At 46.7% G+C, this 19,157-nt stretch overlaps 1 protein-coding gene across 3 annotated transcripts in view; it reads right to left on the bottom strand.

The window, feature by feature from the left end:
- Positions 1 to 19,157, bottom strand: part of NUP153 (nucleoporin 153) — a 143,793-nt gene that overhangs the window by 100,214 nt on the left and 24,422 nt on the right. For all 3 annotated transcript variants that reach the window (XM_077492243.1, XM_077492242.1, XM_077492241.1), the window contains exon 2: positions 9,328 to 9,547. In XM_077492243.1, the coding sequence (XP_077348369.1) occupies positions 9,328 to 9,547 (220 nt within the window). The remainder of the gene's footprint in view (positions 1 to 9,327; positions 9,548 to 19,157) is intronic.

The raw sequence follows: 19,157 nt of genomic DNA on the forward strand, positions 1-19,157 counted from the left end.
GGGGGCAGAAAATACAGGATTTTTACTTGTAAGCAACAAGTGTCAGAAAAGATTTAGTCTTTAACCACTTAAGGACCGCTGCATGGCAATGTACGTCGGCGCAATGGCACTGACAGGCACAAGCTCGTACATGTACATGCTTGCCTTCCAGCGGGTGGGGGGGGGTCCGATCGGACCCCCTCCCGCTGGCTGCGGCGATCCGTTTCGCTTCAGGAGCGATCCGGGATGAGGGGATGGCTGTTGGTTTCTGGCCAACCCCTCTCGATCGCTCCTGGCGAATGAGAAGCTTCCCCCGCTGTGTATAGTAAGCACAGGCAGGGAGGAAGTGATGTCATTCTCCTCGGGGCAGTCTTTTTGACCGGACTGTGAGGAGAACAGAGAAAGTAAGTGTGCACCAACACTACACCGACATGTAGGTGCACATAGGCACACAAATCCCCCCCCAGTCAAAGTGTCACTGATTGCAGTGATCATTTATTTTACTGATCACTGCATTTAGTGTCAGTTGTGACAGTAAAAAGTGTCAGGGCAGGTAGGTCCAGGGTAGCCCCCTACCCCCCCATAAAGGTTTAACCCCCTGATTGCCCCTAGAGTTAACCCTTTCACCCCCTTTTGCCAGTGTCACTAAGCGATCGTTTTTCTGATCGCTGCATTAGTGTCACTGGTGCCGCTAAGTAGCTAGTTATTTTTTTAGGTTCACCGCCAGGTTTTTGAGCGCTAGGTACCCCAATATACTACCCAATAATGGTTTTAACTAGGGATGCACCGAATGGGTTTTTTGGTGGCGAAACCGATACCGAAAATGAAAAATACACTAGGCCGAAAACCGAAACCGATACCGAAACAGCACCGATACCGAAAATGACTGTTTTTAAAAAATATTTTCATACATCAGATGGTCAGAGACTGCAGGCATGGTACAGGAGCTGGTCAGAGACTGCAGGCATGGTACAGGAGCTGGTCAGAGACTGCAGGCATGGTACAGGAGCTGGTCAGAGACTGCAGGCATGGTACAGGAGCTGGTCAGAGACTGCAGGCATGGTACAGGAGCTGGTCAGAGACTGCAGGCATGGTACAGGAGCTGGTCAGAGACTGCAGGCATGGTACAGGAGCTGGTCAGAGACTGCAGGCATGGTACAGGAGCTGGTCAGAGACTGCAGGCATGGTACAGGAGCTGGTCAGAGACTGCAGGCATGGTACAGGAGCTGGTCAGAGACTGCAGGCATGGTACAGGAGCTGGTCAGAGACTGCAGGCATGGTACAGGAGCTGGTCAGAGACTGCAGGCATGGTACAGGAGCTGGTCAGAGACTGCAGGCATGGTACAGGAGCTGGTCAGAGACTGCAGGCATGGTACAGGAGCTGGTCAGAGACTGCAGGCATGGTACAGGAGCTGGTCAGAGACTGCAGGCATGGTACAGGAGCTGGTCAGAGACTGCAGGCATGGTACAGGAGCTGGTCAGAGACTGCAGGCATGGTACAGGAGCTGGCCAGAGACTGCAGGCATGGTACAGGAGCTGGCCAGAGACTGCAGGCATGGTACAGGAGCTGGCCAGAGACTGCAGGCATGGTACAGGAGCTGGCCAGAGACTGCAGGCATGGTACAGGAGCTGGCCAGAGACTGCAGGCATGGTACAGGAGCTGGCCAGAGACTGCAGGCATGGTACAGGAGCTGGTCAGAGACTGCAGGCATGGTACAGGAGCTGGTCAGACTGCAGGCATGGTACAGGAGCTGGTCAGAGACTGCAGGCATGGTACAGGAGCTGGTCAGAGACTGCAGGCATGGTACAGGAGCTGGTCAGAGACTGCAGGCATGGTACAGGAGCTGGTCAGAGACTGCAGGCATGGTACAGGAGCTGGTCAGAGACTGCAGGCATGGTACAGGAGCTGGTCAGAGACTGCAGGCATGGTACAGGAGCTGGTCAGAGACTGCAGGCATGGTACAGGAGCTGGTCAGAGACTGCAGGCATGGTACAGGAGCTGGTCAGAGACTGCAGGCATGGTACAGGAGCTGGTCAGAGACTGCAGGCATGGTACAGGAGCTGGTCAGAGACTGCAGGCATGGTACAGGAGCTGGTCAGAGACTGCAGACATGGTACAGGAGCTGGTCAGAGACTGCAGACATGGTACAGGAGCTGGTCAGAGACTGCAGACATGGTACAGGAGCTGGTCAGAGACTGCAGACATGGTACAGGAGCTGGTCAGAGACTGCAGACATGGTACAGGAGCTGGTCAGAGACTGCAGACATGGTACAGGAGCTGGTCAGAGACTGCAGACATGGTACAGGAGCTGGTCAGAGACTGCAGACATGGTACAGGAGCTGGTCAGAGACTGCAGACATGGTACAGGAGCTGGTCAGAGACTGCAGACATGGTACAGGAGCTGGTCAGAGACTGCAGACATGGTACAGGAGCTGGTCAGAGACTGCAGACATGGTACAGGAGCTGGTCAGAGACTGCAGACATGGTACAGGAGCTGGTCAGAGACTGCAGACATGGTACAGGAGCTGGTCAGAGACTGCAGACATGGTACAGGAGCTGGTCAGAGACTGCAGACATGGTACAGGAGCTGGTCAGAGACTGCAGACATGGTACAGGAGCTGGTCAGAGACTGCAGGCATGGTACAGGAGCTGGTCAGAGACTGCAGGCATGGTACAGGAGCTGGTCAGAGACTGCAGGCATGGTACAGGAGCTGGTCAGAGACTGCAGGCATGGTACAGGAGCTGGTCAGAGACTGCAGGCATGGTACAGGAGCTGGTCAGAGACTGCAGGCATGGTACAGGAGCTGGTCAGAGACTGCAGGCATGGTACAGGAGCTGGTCAGAGACTGCAGGCATGGTACAGGAGCTGGTCAGAGACTGCAGGCATGGTACAGGAGCTGGTCAGAGACTGCAGGCATGGTACAGGAGCTGGTCAGAGACTGCAGGCATGGTACAGGAGCTGGTCAGAGACTGCAGGCATGCTACAGGAGCTGGTCAGAGACTGCAGGCATGCTACAGGAGCTGGTCAGAGACTGCAGGCATGCTACAGGAGCTGGTCAGAGGTTGCGGACATGCTACAGGAGATCAATGCAGCCTCACTGTGCCAGCAGCCTACCAGTGCCCGCCATGTAGCCTGCCTGTGCCTCACCAGTGCATATAAACATACACATATAAAAACGCGTGCGCACACACACACATATATAAAAACATACAACACACATATAACACATACATGCGCACATACACACTTAACATACATGCATACATATAAACATGCACATACATATATATATATATATATATATACATATATATATATATATATACATATACATATACACACACACACACACATACAAACATATATAGACAGTCTTTTTTTTAAATTGGCAGCTGCAGCTCTTCATTAATCTCCATGCTGGGTACTGCACTCTAGGGGGAGGCAGAGAGCACAGCACACACTGCTAGACGCCTCTGCTTTGGTTTCACTTTCACAGTGAACATCGTGCCCAGCTCCTGCACAGGCGATTTACACATCGGCTGAGGAGACATATGCAGCCACCGCTGTGGAGAGGGGGACTTTAGAGCGAGACCCCACAGGCTGACTGCAGCATAGGTGAGGAGGGAGGGGAGCAGGAGAGCTAAAGATAGGAGGACACCCCCCCGTGATGGGCGGCACCGGGGGCGGGGCCAAGCCCCGCCCCATTTTCGGCACCAGTATCGGCGGAAATTCTCTTTCGGCTTTTTGCCGAAAGGGCCATTTTCTGCCGATATGTTTCGGCGGCCGAAATTTCGGTGCATCCCTAGTTTTAACCCCAATTGCCCCTAGTTAAACCTTTCACCAATCACCGTATAAGTGCCACTGGTGACGCTGGTTAGCCAGTTATTTAGGTTCCCTGTCAGGTTTTTATATAGCGCCAGGGACCCCCATATACTACCTAAGATTTTAACCCCCTGATTGCCCCTAGTTAACCCTTTCACCAGTGATCACCATATAAGTGTTACGGGTGACTCTGGTTAGTTTGCTTTTTATAGCATCAGGGGACCCACCATTTATAACCCCCCTGATCACCCGGCGGGTGATATCAATTAGGTTTTAGGGTCAGGGTCTGCGTCGCCCCAGGCAGCGCTAGGTTAGTGCAGTACCGCTAACACCCACGCGCAAAGCATAAACCTCCCGTAGTGGTATAGAATATGAACAGATCAATATCTGATCTGATCAGATCTATACTAGTGTCCCCAGCAGTTTAGGGTTCCAAAAAAAACGCATTGTTAGCGGGATCAGCCCAGATACCTGCTGGCACCTGCGTTTTGCCCCTCCGCCCAGCCCACCCAAGTGCAGTATCGATCACTGTCACTTACAAAACACTAAACACATAACTGCAGCGTTCGCAGAGTCAGGCCTGATCCCTGCGATCGCTAACAGTTTTTTTTGGTAGCATTTTATATTGAAATCCAGGAGGCAGTGCTTGGTTTTCGGGGTCCCGTACATGGCTAGGCTCCCAAAAAGTCCCCCACATGTGGTATTCACCGTACTCTGGCTGAAGCAGCAGAATTTATTTTGGGGTTTTATTTTTACTTATGCCCATAGCATGTGTGAGCAATATATCATTTAGTGACAACTTTGTGCAAAAAAAAAAAAAAAAATTTTTTTTAATATTCCTGCAACTTGTGGCAAAATATAAAATATTTCATGGACTCAACATGCCTCTCAGTAAATAGCTTGGGGTGTCTACTTTCCAAAATGGGGTCATTTGGGGGGGGGGGGGGTTGTGATATTTTGGCATTTTATGGCCTTCCAAACTGATAGGTAGTGAGGAGTGAAATCAAAAATTTGCACCCTTAGAAATCCTGAAGGTAGTGATTGGTTTTCGGGGTGCCGTATGTGGCCGACTCCCAAAAAGTCCCACATATGTGGTATCCCCGTACTCAGGAGAAGCAGCGGAATATATTTTGGGGTGCAATTCCACATATAACTATGGCATGTGTGAGCAATATATCATTTAGTGACAACTTTTGGTAAACTTTTTTTTTTGGTGTCATTATTCAATCATTTGGGACAAAAAAAAATATTCAATGGGCTCAACATACCCCTCATCAATTTCCTTGGGGTGTCCACTTTCCAAAATGGGGTCATTGGGGGGGGGGGGGGGGGTTGCACTGCCCTGCCATTTTAGCGCCTCAAGAAATGAGGCAGTCAAATTAAAAGCTGTGTAAATTCCAGAAAATGTACTCTAGTTTGTAGACGCTATAACTTTTGTGCAAACCAATAAATATACGCTTATTGACTTTTTTTTACTAAAGACATGTGGCTGAATACACTTTGCCCTAAATGTATGACTAAAATTGAGTTTATTTGATTTTTCTTATAACAAAAAGTAGAAAATATATTTTTTTCCTCAAAATTTTCGGTCTTTTTTCATTTATATCGCAAAAAATAAAAAATCGCAGAGGCAATCAAATACCATCAAAAGAAAGCTCTATTTGTGGGAAGAAAAGGACGCAAATTTAGTTTGGGTACAACATTGCATGACCGCGCAATTGCCAGTTAAAGCAGTGCAAAATTGTAAAAAGACCTCTGGTCCTTAGGTGACAATTGGTCCGGGGCTGAAGTGGTTAAATGGTTAAACTGAGAACTCTACACATTGAGTTGAGTTCATTCATTCAAGCATAAACATTGTTTCTCTTTGCTCTTTTCTTGGCAGACTGCCCAAAGAGGAAACAAGTCGCTTCTATGAAGACTCAGGCAACTTGCACTGACTATTACAGAATTTGCAAGTCGCGCTGTAGTTCTAAATCTGCCTTTTTATCAGCACAATCAGCCGATGAATTAAAAAACTGCAAATATCGGCCGATCTCTAGTGGACGCCACCCCATCTCCTCACACATGGAGGCCTTCCACGTAGGATGATAAATCTTCAGAGAAGATGGCTTTTGTGCCCTCAGCATTGGGGATATTACCGAATCTGACAGACCTCGGTCCCTTAGCACCTCGCTTTCAAAACAGCCATGCCGTTAAAGCCAGTGACAGTAAAGCAGGATGAATTATTGGACCTTGTGACAGAAGGACCTCTCGCATCGGCAGTCACCTAGGAACATGCGCCACCATTCGTACTATGTCGGCGTACAACGGACGCCGAGGCTAATCTGGGGCAATCAAAATCACTGGAATCCCCTCTGCGAAGCAGACGTGGTAGAAGTTTGATGGGGGGGGGGGTTAGCATAAATCAGCTGATAATGCTGCCATGGAGCCACCAACTCGTCCACCCAGGGATACTTTGACCTGGCCACAAACCTCTGTACCTTCCGATTGAGTCGGAAAGCCAGGAGATCCACATATGGCGTGCCCCACCTTAGGCAAAGGAGCAACGTGTCACAGCGAGGCCCGAGTCTCAGAAGTCTCTTTCCTCAGAAGACTGTGGGGGGAGGGGGCGTTTTTTTTATTAGCCCTCCCACCCCTGCTTTCACCCTGGCAACAAAGACCTCCAGAGCATCCATGGGCACCACAGGTGCAGGGAAACCAGTTGCAATAACAGGGATGTCTGGGGAAAAAGTGCCAGCTTCCGACACCCTGCTGACCCACACTCGCATGTCACCTGTCGCCTAAGGCAAGTCACACAAAATGTCCACCCTCCTAGCTGCCACAGACTGAGGAACCCCCCCGCAGGACTCACCACCCAGACGTAGGTACTGCGCTGTGCTGCTGTCCGCTCTCCCGTGTCATCCATGAGGTGACTGTGGAAAGCATGCTGTTCTAGAAGGAAACAAGCACCCAGCACTAGAGGCAAAACTACCTGAGGCTAATAGAAAATGGCCACCGGCCGTCTCAGCAAAAACGTTTGATGGCAGAGAGAAAACGGCTGCTGAAGAGGATGAGCAAACCCCCAGCCAGGTATGTGCACCGCACCCCCAGCATGGGGAGGAGGGACGGGAGGAGGGACGAGAGAGAGAGAGAGAGAGAGAGAGAGAGAGAGAGAGAGAGAGAGAGAGAGAGAGAGAGAGAGAGAGAGAGAGACCCATCACCCAAGCAGTACGGGATGGCTGTCGGCCACGGCCCACTGTGACACAGACAGCAGTAGCCCAGTCATGTGTGTGCCCTGGAGCATATAGCTCACCGGCCGCCCATGCATGACCTGCTGTCACCCAGCCCGGCTGTTGATTGTAGATTACAGGAATCAAAAATGCAGAAAAAATAAAAAACATTCCGAGGACCAATGGTCCCACTGGGAGACAGGTCATTCTACACTAGGCAGAAAAAAACTGAGCTGCTGGATGCAGTGTGAGGGGTTATAGCCAGTAGGATCGCCCCCTGGGCGGTACTGTGCAAGTGTTGCTGTTTTTAACTTTCTGCATAGTCTTCTCCTAAAGGGGCGATATAACTAACGTCAAGATGAAGATGCTGTGTCCGTCAATGAACGATAGAGAAAATAAATTTTATTGCACTGTTGTAAGTTTTTGCTTGTTGGCATGTGAAGCCCACAAGCATTGTCTTTCGGGATACGGTGCAGCTGAATGACCAGCATGCACTGCAGGAAATGATTGCAACGCTGGAAACTTCACAGCGAGCGGCACCGTAAGTGCCCGCCCCATCGTGATGGCAACCCATGTGGCGGCCATCCACACTGACTGCTGGCAAATAAGACACATTGCTCCCAGGAGACAGCACAGCCGGAAAAAAATAAAAATTCCATCGCTTGATCTGCTGCAATAATGATTTTAACAAATGGTTCTAAAAGTTGGTGGAACTCCGCTGCAATTATTAGCACATTATGTGACACTTGCCTGCAAATGAAGTCTTCGTGGGCCCTGCTGGAGGCCGCAGCCATCTTCGCCCGTGTTTCTTACAGGTCCACGGTCTTCGACTGTGTGACTGGCCAGAGCCGCATGATGCCACTCCCTCGCATGCACGCGGGCGACACCAGTCACAGCACAGGATTTTGAAGAAACTGCACCTGCAGCCGTTCCTTCAGAACACATGCGCCGATATAATCCGCGCAGTGCACAGTAAATATCTCCTAAACTACAAGTTTAGGCGATATTAGGTACAAAACAGAGGGAGGTTTGCATACCCTGACAGAAATCATGACATTTTAGCATTAAATACTGAAATTATGACTGATCATGCCAAAAAAAAGTCACACGGTATTAGCACCGCAGTCTTTCAAATGCAATTTTTTGGGAAAAAATACACTTTAATAAAAATAAATAAGAAAAAAAACAGTAAAGTTAGCCCATTTTTTTCATCCAAAAGTTTTTTTTTTTTAAATCAAAAATTTTTACACAAAAACAGGTAATCTAAATTACACATACAAGTGCACTGATTGGAGGCCTGTTGTGTTTAACGTTTAATTTAAGACATTTTCTGTATTACTTAGATTTTATGAGATGATGGGGAGAAGAAAAAGAAAGAAAGGAAAAAATAAATAAATAAAAAAAATCGGCCCAACAAAAAAATTAATCATAAATCTGATATCGGCTGCTGCAATTTCTAAATATCGGCCAGAGAAAAACCCACATCAGGCAACCTCTACTACACACGGCTAATCAGAGGCAGTGAGACATTTCCCAATCGGTGCAGCCGTGGACCGTGAAATGTGATTAGGAAGGTCTGCTTCCTGGTGGGATCGGGCAGGTGGAATTCTGAAAACGCCCGAGCGCATTCCTAGATATAACATAGCCGTTGGACTCCTTTTTAAAATATAGCAACAGAAAGCAACCAAATGGCCCTGAGCAAAACTTTCCATCCCCTGGAATGTTTGGCCTTGGTACATACACACATGGTGATATGCACAGGTCAACCACTTCCCGCCCGGCCTATAGCAGAATGATGACCGAGCAGTGGTTTGCATTATCCTGACTGGACGCCATATGCAGGATAAGCCGGGGGCATGCAACAATCAGTGGTGTGGTAGGTCACTGACACACCACAAATCCGATCTAGGTAAAGAGCCTCTAATGGAAAAGATATAAAAAGATGATATCCAAAACCTTTAATATGCCAGTCAATACTGTTCGTTTATTAAGAGGAAAATTTGTGGGATCTTCCGATACCAAGCCATGGTCTGAGACCAAGAAAGATTGAGGCCACAACTCCCAGAAAAATTGTTCGAAATACAAAGAAAAACTAACAGGTAACCTCAGAAATACAGGCTGCTCTGGACAAAGATGGTTTTTAAAAGGAGAACACAACACAACAATACATGAAAACAAAATCAGCTCCATGGTCGAGTTGCCAGAAAGCCAGTTGTGGTAACTCCTTATCACAGTTATTTCAGGCGATTGTAAAAGCCCTAGTGACAGCACCCCTTGGAGAATATAGAAACATTGTATATGTCTTGCAGACTCACCACACTGGATCCTGACAGGTTCTGGGGCAGAACTGCCAAAAATAGGGAGATTCTCATCTTCAAAATGGTCATTTTCAACATCATTCTGTGTTTCCACATGCTCCTCTTGTTCAATTGTTTGCCGAGTAACCTCTTGCGACTCTTCCACGCTGTTAAAATATTTTTGTAACCAACTTGGAACTATGCTCTTTACTGTGTCTTTAACTCGGCTAATGATACCCTGTAGATTGGGAGAGGAAAAAAAAAAAAAAAGAAAGAAAATTAAATCTTCAGTTTATATCCTTTACCAAATACAGGTTATGTTCATATAATATAATTGCAGACACGCATTAGAAAACAAAACATACAGTTACTATGAACAAAAAGTTCCACTAGATCATTTCTGCAAGCCATTCCACTAATATAAAGCAGAACTTATTAGTACTAAATCCAGAAACTGATAAAATTCCATTGATCACCAAATAACGATCTGGATATTTTTAAACATCTGTCTCATGAAGAGTTCCTTCAACCAAAAATAAAAAATTATTTTGGTCTCACAGCATTTGTCCAATGCCAACTAAAAAAAATATGGAGGAGAAACTAACAGGAAAACATATTCTAGGAATAGGATATTTCCTGTTTGGAGAGATTCTCACTTCCCAACTTGTCGCAGGTAAGGAAAAATGCAGGAAATGTCACCCCACTGAAAGACGGGTGTGTGTGTGTGTATGTATGGGCGTTATAAGTTACAGCTGGCTAAAGCAAAAACCTGTCTTGATTTCAGGCTGAAAGGCAACAAAATGTGATGATAAAAAAAGAGGGGGGGGGGGGGGGGGCTGTCAGTCATGTCTATACCCAGAGTGGATAAAAAAAAAAAAAAAAAAAAAAACGCTTTTGGAGTAAAAAAATTCATTTATTCAGCATGAAACGGAGCTTAGTGTGTATAGTGCAGGGCTCGACAAAACCCGGGCGCCAGGTCGCATTGGCGACTAGAAATAGCGACCTCGCGCCTGGGGCAGCACAGCTGGGGGTATCCTGTCTCTGTGGACCCCCCCAGCGTGATCGCGTCGGGCCGTTCCGCCGGCGGCCGAAAATTTAGGCCGCGGCTTTGAGGCCTTCTGCGGTCCTATGATTCCTTATGGAATGTGGCGCCCTCTTGTGGTCGCTGTTGGTATGACAAACCAGCAATGCTAATTTCCTCTGCAAAGTTTCCTCTGCCTGTTTTATATTACCTGCCTCTTCTTCCCTTTATTTAGAACCCCCTAAACATTATATATATTTTTTATTCTAACACCCTAGAGAATAAAATGGTGGTTGTTGCAATACTGTCTGTCACACCGTATTTGTGCAGCGGACTTACAAGCGTACTTTTGTTGGGAAAAATAATTTAGTTAATAAAAAAATAAGACAACAGTAAAGTTAGCCCAATTATTTTTTATATTGTGAAAGATAATGTTACGCCGAGTAAATTGATACCCAACATGTCACGCTTCAAAATTGCACCCGCTCATGGAATGGCAACAAACTTTTACCCTTTAAAATCCCCATAGGCGACGTTTAAAAAAATTCTACAGGTTGCACGTTTTGAGTTACAGAGGAGGTCTGGGGCTAGAATTATTGCTCTCGCTCTACCGATCGCGCCGCTACCTCCTATGTGTGGTTCGAACACCGATTTTATATGCGAGCAGGACAGGGCGCGTTTAAAAATTATTATTTTTTCTGCTTATTTTAACTTTTTTTTTTTCCACTGTTCTTTTAAAAAAAATGTGTCACTTTTATTCTTATTACAAGGAATGTAAAAATCCCTTGTAATAGAAAAAGCATGACAGGTCCTCTTAAATATGAGATCTGGGGTCAGAGAGACCTCACATCTCATATTTACACTAAAATGCAATTGAAAAAAAAATTGTCATTTGAAAAAAATAAATAAATAAAATGTCCCTCTAAGAGCTATGGGCAATGACTTGGAGACGGGGGGGGGGGCGCGGCGACGGCGCTGCCATCTTCCCCTCACTCGTCTCCATGTCAGGCCAGGGACAGGTCCGGATCGCCGTCACGGACCTGGCTCCTAACTTTTTAAGCTGGCTCCTAGATTCCAAGCAAATTTGTCAACCCCTGGTATAGTGCATATTTTCTGCAATATTTACATTTAAAGTGGTAGTATGGTCATTTTTTTAACTTTTACCTACAGGAAAGCCTATAATAAGGCTTACCTGTAGGTAAAAAAAATATCTCCTAAACCTGTACGGTTTAGGAGATATTCCCCTCGGTATGCGCCGCTGACTGCAGCGGCGCATGCGCACAAGGGGGTTCTCTCCGTGAAAATCCGGCAGCGCTCGTGCGGCCGGACTGAAATCTCCCGCGCGCATGCGCGGGAGTGACGATATCGCGGCTCCGGCCACTCACAGCGCCGGAGCCGCGATAACCGGAAGAGACGCCGAGGGAGCATGTCGGCTCCCTCGGCGTGGATCGGGCCAGATGTCGGGGCCTCGTTCTAAGGTAAGTATTTCATAATGAGCTAGTATGCGGTGCATACTAGCTCATTATGCCTTTTGCTTTGCAGGTTAAAAAAAAAAAACATTGCGGGTTTACTACCGCTTTAAACTGGTGGTAACATGGTAAACTCATTCAATGAATCCAAACTCTGCAAGCTACGATAACACGCACTGCATTAATGCAATCACAATTTCACTGTAACCATGAGATAAAAAAGTTCAGGATTATTCCTCTTTCCTATAGTTTTGCAAAGCTATGTATACTACAAACTGTATGAGTGAATTGGTTCTGATATCACCGTTTTACTAACCTGACAACTTATTCTAAATAGGAAACCTTTGGAAATATTAAAGATTATAACTACCAGCAAGAACAAGTCCTTACATTTAAAGAACACCCATCATTTCAGATCCATCATGGCAGTGCCTGTTTTTGGGGCATCCACTCACCTGCTGCCGCCACATCCCTCGCCTCACTTGTTGTGTCACTGATACATCACCAGCCATTCTATTAAAGTGAATGGGACTGTCGGCAAATCAACAGCAGGTCAAAGGAGGAGCCGCTGCAAGACAGATGGTCTTTAAAAAATATTTCTCTTCAAAATTGTAGTTTTTTTTTGTTTTCACCGCAAGAAAGAGGTGATCAAATACCACCAACATACGTGTGTGTGTGTGTGTGTGTGTGTAGTTTCACATGACTGCAATTGTCAAAGTAACGCAGTGCATAGAGCAAAAAATGGCTTGGTCATTCATTAAGGGGGTGAAACCTTCTGGGGCTGAAGTGGTTAAAAAAATTGTTCAAGCTTGACTTTCTATCTGCTGTGTGGTTATCTGACATTGGTACCCCATCGAACAAATGAACTCTGTCCGCCCCTACGGCCCGTTAGTTCTGCTCTATGGCGTGCAGCTGCGAGTTGCGGCCAGCCTTGGATACTCCTACATCAGGGCTCGACAAACCCCAGGCACCAGGTCGCCAATGCGACCAGAAGTCACGACCTGGTGCCTAAGCTGCCACCAGCCCACTCACTATCGATGCCCCAGACATGCAGCAGCATTAACACTGACTGCCGTCCTCCTCCCTCCTCCACACTCAGCAGCGCCGCGCTGAGTGTGTGAAACTGACAAGCAAATGGAGAGAGGAGGATCTGTCAGCTTGATGTCTGTGGGGGCGGGACCCGGCCGGGGTGGGGGCGGGACCCGGCAGCTATCAAACACCAGCCAATGGGATCTGGGCGGGCCGCTACGTGTATGTGGCCCGCCCCTTTTCTTAAGCAGCCCAATCGTTGGCTGGTGTTTGATAGCTACTGAGTCCCGCCCACCCCGGCCGGGCCCTGCCCATTCCGACTAAGCTCAATTCTGACAGCTCCTCTGTTACATTTCAGTAACAGAGTGCTCCGTGTGAAACCTGCCAGTGCCAACCAGTGCCACCTGCTAGTGCCAACTCCAATCAATACCACCTGCCACCGCCAACCAGTGCCACCGCCAATCAGTGCCACCTGCTAGTGCCAACCAGTGCCACCGCCAATCAATACCACCTGCCACCACCAACCAGTGCCACCAGCCAGTGCCACCGCCTATCATTGGCACCAACCAGTGCCACCACCACCCAGTGCCACCTGCCACCCAGTGCCAACCAGGGCCACGTGCCAAACCAGGGCCACCTGCCAGTGCCAAACCAGGGCCACCTGCCAGTGCCAAACCAGGGCCACCTGCCAGTGCCAAACCAGGGCCACCTGCCAACCAGGGCCACCTGCCAGTGCCAACCAGTGTCACCTGCCAATGCCATCTGGCAGTTCCACGTGCCTTCCAGTGGCAACCAGTGCCACCTGCCAGTGCCAGCCAGTTCCATGTTGCCAGCCTTACTCTCTGGTCAGCCCATACCCCTGATGTAACAGCGTTTCAATGGAGTTATTGACTGGTTGCTCCATTGTGAGTTAGGGATAGGGGGTGAAAATGAGTGGCCTTACCCCGGGAGCTGAAAAAAAACAACTGGCTCCTAAATTCAAAGCAAATTTGTCAACCCCTGTCCTACATGATTATTATGGGCCGGACACAAGTCCAACATTGTTATGTCTATATGTAACTCTTCACAGGTTTTTGATGTGTTTTTGGCAGATCCATGCCATTCCTGTATTTTCTCACTGATGTGAATTTTTTTCAATAAACCTTTTGTAAAAGAAAAAAATTGTTCAAGCAAATATTCTATACTGCTGTAATCAGGCTGTTAGAGGGTGCCTACATTCGTTCTCTATGGCTCCACTAAGTAGGAACATAGCCACCCCCTCTTACTAGCCCCTGAAATTAGTTCATGGAGGACGTTACAAGGTGGCAGAAACCAGTAAAAACAAACATCATGAAAAAGGGATTAAAGGGCCATTGTGTAATGAATTTGTATGGATGATTCTTAAAGAATAGGAATAGCATATAGTGTCACTTTAACCCTCTTACTGCCACCACTGTGTGTTATGGCAGTAGCAGTGGGGTGGGGGTATGTATTCTATTAAGACTTCTCTTCCTACGTTCAATCTCTAAAATTTGAGGAAAATGTCTTCTGATAGTTGTCACTAGAAGAGTCACCTTCTAGAATATTTAGCATTTTACCCTCAGTAATAAGTCTAGACAGGGTGAATCTCACTAGTGCGGCACCATAACAAAAAAAATAAAAAAATAAACTCCCGATAGGGGGTACCAATAGAGGAAATAGGAAAATAGGGTGGATAGGGTTTCATAAAGGGTTCGTTGCTCTAGGTGAACTCAAGGTACAACTAGAAATGCATCCAAACTGGGTGGACAGAAGTGGTCAAGTCAAGGTTGCCATATTTTAATGTATTTTGGAATCTCATCTTATAGGGTGGCTTTGATCTTGGCATGCATCATGGCTTGGGTAATCCTGTGCTTTGTTGCAAGTGGGCAAACCACAGTACACTTTAAAACTAGCAAGGTAAACATAATATTACACATATACACTGTAGAGAGTCAGTCTGGGGCAGGGTCAAGAGGGGTTACTTGCAAAGGCCAGGAACTTACCCTTCAGATCTGCTTATTATTCAGCTGGTCTGGGGTCTACAGACCTGCATGCAAGCCTGGAAAGACTAGACTGTCAGAGGGACTTTGAATACTGTGTGTGCTGAAGCTAAGCACACTAGAACTTATGTAAGAGGACTGTGCAATGCATAGATGGGAAGCTGCAACCGTTTTGTTTTGTTTGACCTGAATTTGAAGACAAAGCCTGTTTCTGTTGGCCGACAAAAAAATATATATATTTTTTTTACATTTTACAGAACTGTCTGACAGCATGTTTTCCCTTCTGATACTACACACACTGATGTGTGTGCAATTGTTTATTACTGTGTCTCCAACACAGACGCTCAGTGCTGTCATGATTTGAGTCCAGGGACAGCAGTGCTGGGAGTAATTATTGCAACCACTACTTGTAATTACTTTTATGGATACCAACAATATGGCTTCTCTTACTGGCGGTCTCAATTCATTGTATGTAAAAAGTATAAAATTACAGCAGAACTGACATTGTTCTGTATTGAAATGCATTAGAACGCAATCATTTTCAATGGGCTGCCCAACTCCACACAATGTACTTTAACCACTTCAGCCCCAGAAGATTTTACCCCCTTCCTGACCAGAGCACTTTACAATTTGGCAATGCGCCGCTTTAACTGACAACGGCGCAGTCATGCAATGCTGTGCCCAAACTAAATTTGCATCTTTGATCACCTCTGTGGTTTTTATGGTTTGGTTTTTTTTTTTTTTACCCAAAACACACACAGTTGGAAAACAAAAACACCCCCCCAGACAACGTCCAAAGAATGCAGTCGTCTCTTCCGCTGAACGAGGCTGAGAGAACAATATAGAAGGCAAAATAATATCCTGACTTAAATCAAATGCCGACACCACTTTTGGCAAAAAGGATGGAACAGGTCGTAACATAACTGTCATGGTGAAGGATCAAGTAGAGTTCCCTGCATGAAAGGACCGCCAACTCTGACACCCTTCTAGCCAAGGTCATAGCCATCAGGAAGGCTAGCTTGCATGACAGCAAGTCTAATGGAATTTCCTTATTAGGTTTAAAATGGTTGTTTCTGTAACACAGACAGCACTAAGTTGAAGTCCCAAGGACACAGATGACCTAATGGGGGGAGAAAGCGAGTTGCCCCTCGCATAAAAGGTTTGGATCAGTGAATGAGAGACTAAAAGGACTTTGGAAGAATGCTGATAGAGGTAAAGTTTTTTTGGCCCTTATTGTACTCAAAAGCCAAAATTTGATTTCCACAGCTGACTGTAGAAAAGAGAATTCTTCCAATCGCATATTTCCGAGGATGCCATTTTCTGGCTTCACAGCAAGCAACAAAGCGTCTTCCAGACCTTATGATAAATCTTCCTAGTGACAGCTTTTCTAGCATTCACTAGAGTTGACACCACAGGTTCCAAGATGCCACGGTCCTTTAACACAATGGCTTCAATAGCCATGGCGTCAAATTTAGAGACTGTAAATTGGGATGGAATATAGGACCTTGCGACAGAGATCGGGGCGAGGTGGAAGCATCCATGGCCTGTCTATTGTCTGTTTTACAATCTCTGGGAACCTTCTGGGCCAGGCTGGTGCCACCAGAATGACTGGAATCTCCTCTCTCCGAATCCCACGCAACAAACGTGGAAGGAGAAGGATCAGAGGGAAAGCATAAACCAGGGAGTACTGGCTCCATGGAACTATCAGAGCACACAAACTGCTGTAGCTTGTTGTTGAACCTGGCAGAATGACAGAATACAACATCAGAAGTGTCGTAACGTGTTGAATAGTTTTGTATGTATTCTTTCCATTGAGCATGAGTAGTCTTGCTCTTACGATTGGTTTTCATACGAAAACCCATACTAACGAAAAGAAAAATCAGACACAGTTCACGGCCAAAAAAAAAAAAAAAAAAAAAAAAAAAAAAAAGAAAAAAGATTATAGCCTGCACATCCGGCTTTTGTCTTACGAAAGTGAAATCATCTGTTGAAAGCACCGTACTAATGGTAAGATTTGCAGACGATCGGTTGTGTACAGGCCTTATGTGTACAGGGGGAAGAAGTAAGTACACGGATTGCGCTCACTGCTCAAATGACTAAAAACCATTACTACAACATGTTTCGGAGGCATGGCCTCCTTCAGGACCTGAAGGAGGCCACACCTCCGAAACATGTCATAGTAATGGTTTTTAGTAATTTGAGCAGTGAGCGTGATCACAGTATACTCTTCCTTTCCCCCTGGGATAGCCGGCTGGTCCGTGCTAGATAGAGAGCAGTGTGCAGTAGTGGAAAGCAGGTGGTTTATGCCTGCAGCTTCCTTTTTGTTTACCTTCCTGCAAGTCCGTTCAAGATCATACAGACCAGGAGAGGAGGCCATATGTGGAATGAGTTATTCTGTTTATACACCAGTAATCCGTGAGTGCAACTGTTGCTTTTTTATCAATTGAATCTTTTTAATAAAATGTTAATACACCAGGGCTGACGTGCGCTCTCTCTAGCTTTATACTTTATAGATACAAGTCTGCCACCCAGTGGACTTATATGAGAGCTGCAACACCCAGAGCGGAATGAATGTACAAGTACTCAGATCACCTTATATTTATATGGACAAGTGGGGACAGCGCTAATTTTGGTTCATTTTGACACATAATGGGCTACTATGCGATGCATAGTAGCCCATTATGCTTTACTTTTGCAGGGAGACAAAGGAAGTAAACCCATCAGGGTTTACTTCCTCTTTAAAAGTAACACTTTCAAAAAGGACCCTCAATAGAACCATAGACCAGAGAATGCACAAATGGGATACTTTTTTAGCATTGAACAGCTGCAAACATCATGCAACAAATAAATACTACTTGTTTTCAAAGCTCCGCTGTGACCAGCAGAGCAAAGAAGCTTTTCAGAGGAAAGCAGTATACATAAAGACAGGCAGAAAAATAAGAGTTGAATATCTAAAATTCCCATTTCAAGAAGATGTATACAAATTAGAGCAAATATGTAACTATTACAATCATTAATTTCATTAATTTGAACCAGGACTAAACAAAACCCTACTCACCAGTGCAGCTGAGTAAATCTCCTGCAAAAATGGGAAGAGGTTCTAGACATGGGCGCTGTCAATAAATTCATTTCGTTCTGTTCCGTTACGGTTCGTATTAAAATTAATTCGTACTTCTTGTCCGAAATTCCGTTTAGTTTGAAATACGAATTGTCGTTAGGTTCGTTAACTTGTACGAACGTTCGTTACGATGAATTTAAAAGGCAAAAATATACCTCAATATGACAGTTGATGCTGATGGAAGTTTGGTTTTTATCCAAAATACGAAATTCCGTTGAAGAATTTACTATCCGAAATACGAATTTTCAGATGAGAAAGAGAAGCGGATTGTCTGCCATGCACCGCTGGTCCAGTTTTCGCCTGCTCCTCCTGGGGCTGCTTATTATGAGGGGCTCCCACCATCCCTGTGCTATGCAGACTTCCTCCTGGGGCTGTAGCTCTGCTGTGCATATTATGAGGGGCTCCTACCATCCCTGTGCTGACTTCCTCCTGGGGCTGCTTATTATGAGGGGCTCCCACCATCCCTGTGCTGTACCGACTTCCTCCTGGGGCTGCTTATTATGAGGGGCTCCCACCATCCCTGTGCTGACTTCCTCCTGGGGCTGTACCTCTGCTGTGCATATTATGAGGGGCTCCCACCATCCCTGTGCTGTGCTGACTTCCTCCTGGGGCTGATTATGAGGGGCTCCCACCATCCCTGTGCTGTGCTGACTTCCTCCTGGGGCTGCTTATTATGAGGGGCTCCCACCATCCCTGTGCTATGCTGACTTCCTCCTGGGGCTGTACCTCTGCTGTCCATATTATGAGGGGCTCCCACCATCCCTGTGCTGACTTCCTCCTGGGGCTGTACCTCTGTTGTGCATATTATGAGGGGCTCCCACCATCCCTGTGCTATGCTGACTTCCTCCTGGGGCTGTACCCCTGCTGTGCTCAGTATGTCAGTACAGCACAGGAATGGTGGAAACCCCTCAATGAGCACAGCAGAGGTACAGCCCCAGGAGGAAGTCAGCATAGCACAGGGATGGTGGGAGCCCCTCATATGCACAGCAGAGGTACAGCCCCAGGAGGAAGTCAGCACAGCACAGGGATGGTGGGAGCCCCTCATAATATGCACAGCAGAGGTACAGCCCCAGGAGGAAGTCAGCATAGCACAGGGATGGTGGGAGCCCCTCATAATAAGCATAATGACTGAGTCGTCGATGTGACGACAACTGATCCGAAATCCGTAAACAAAAGTTCGTATTGCGTACAAAATTCGGACACATGGCAAT

The sequence above is a fragment of the Lithobates pipiens genome, unplaced genomic scaffold (genome assembly GCF_037356315.1).
Source record: "Lithobates pipiens isolate NorthernLeopardFrog02 unplaced genomic scaffold, aLitPip1_a1.2 Scaffold_19, whole genome shotgun sequence".
Lineage (NCBI taxonomy): Eukaryota > Metazoa > Chordata > Amphibia > Anura > Ranidae > Lithobates > Lithobates pipiens.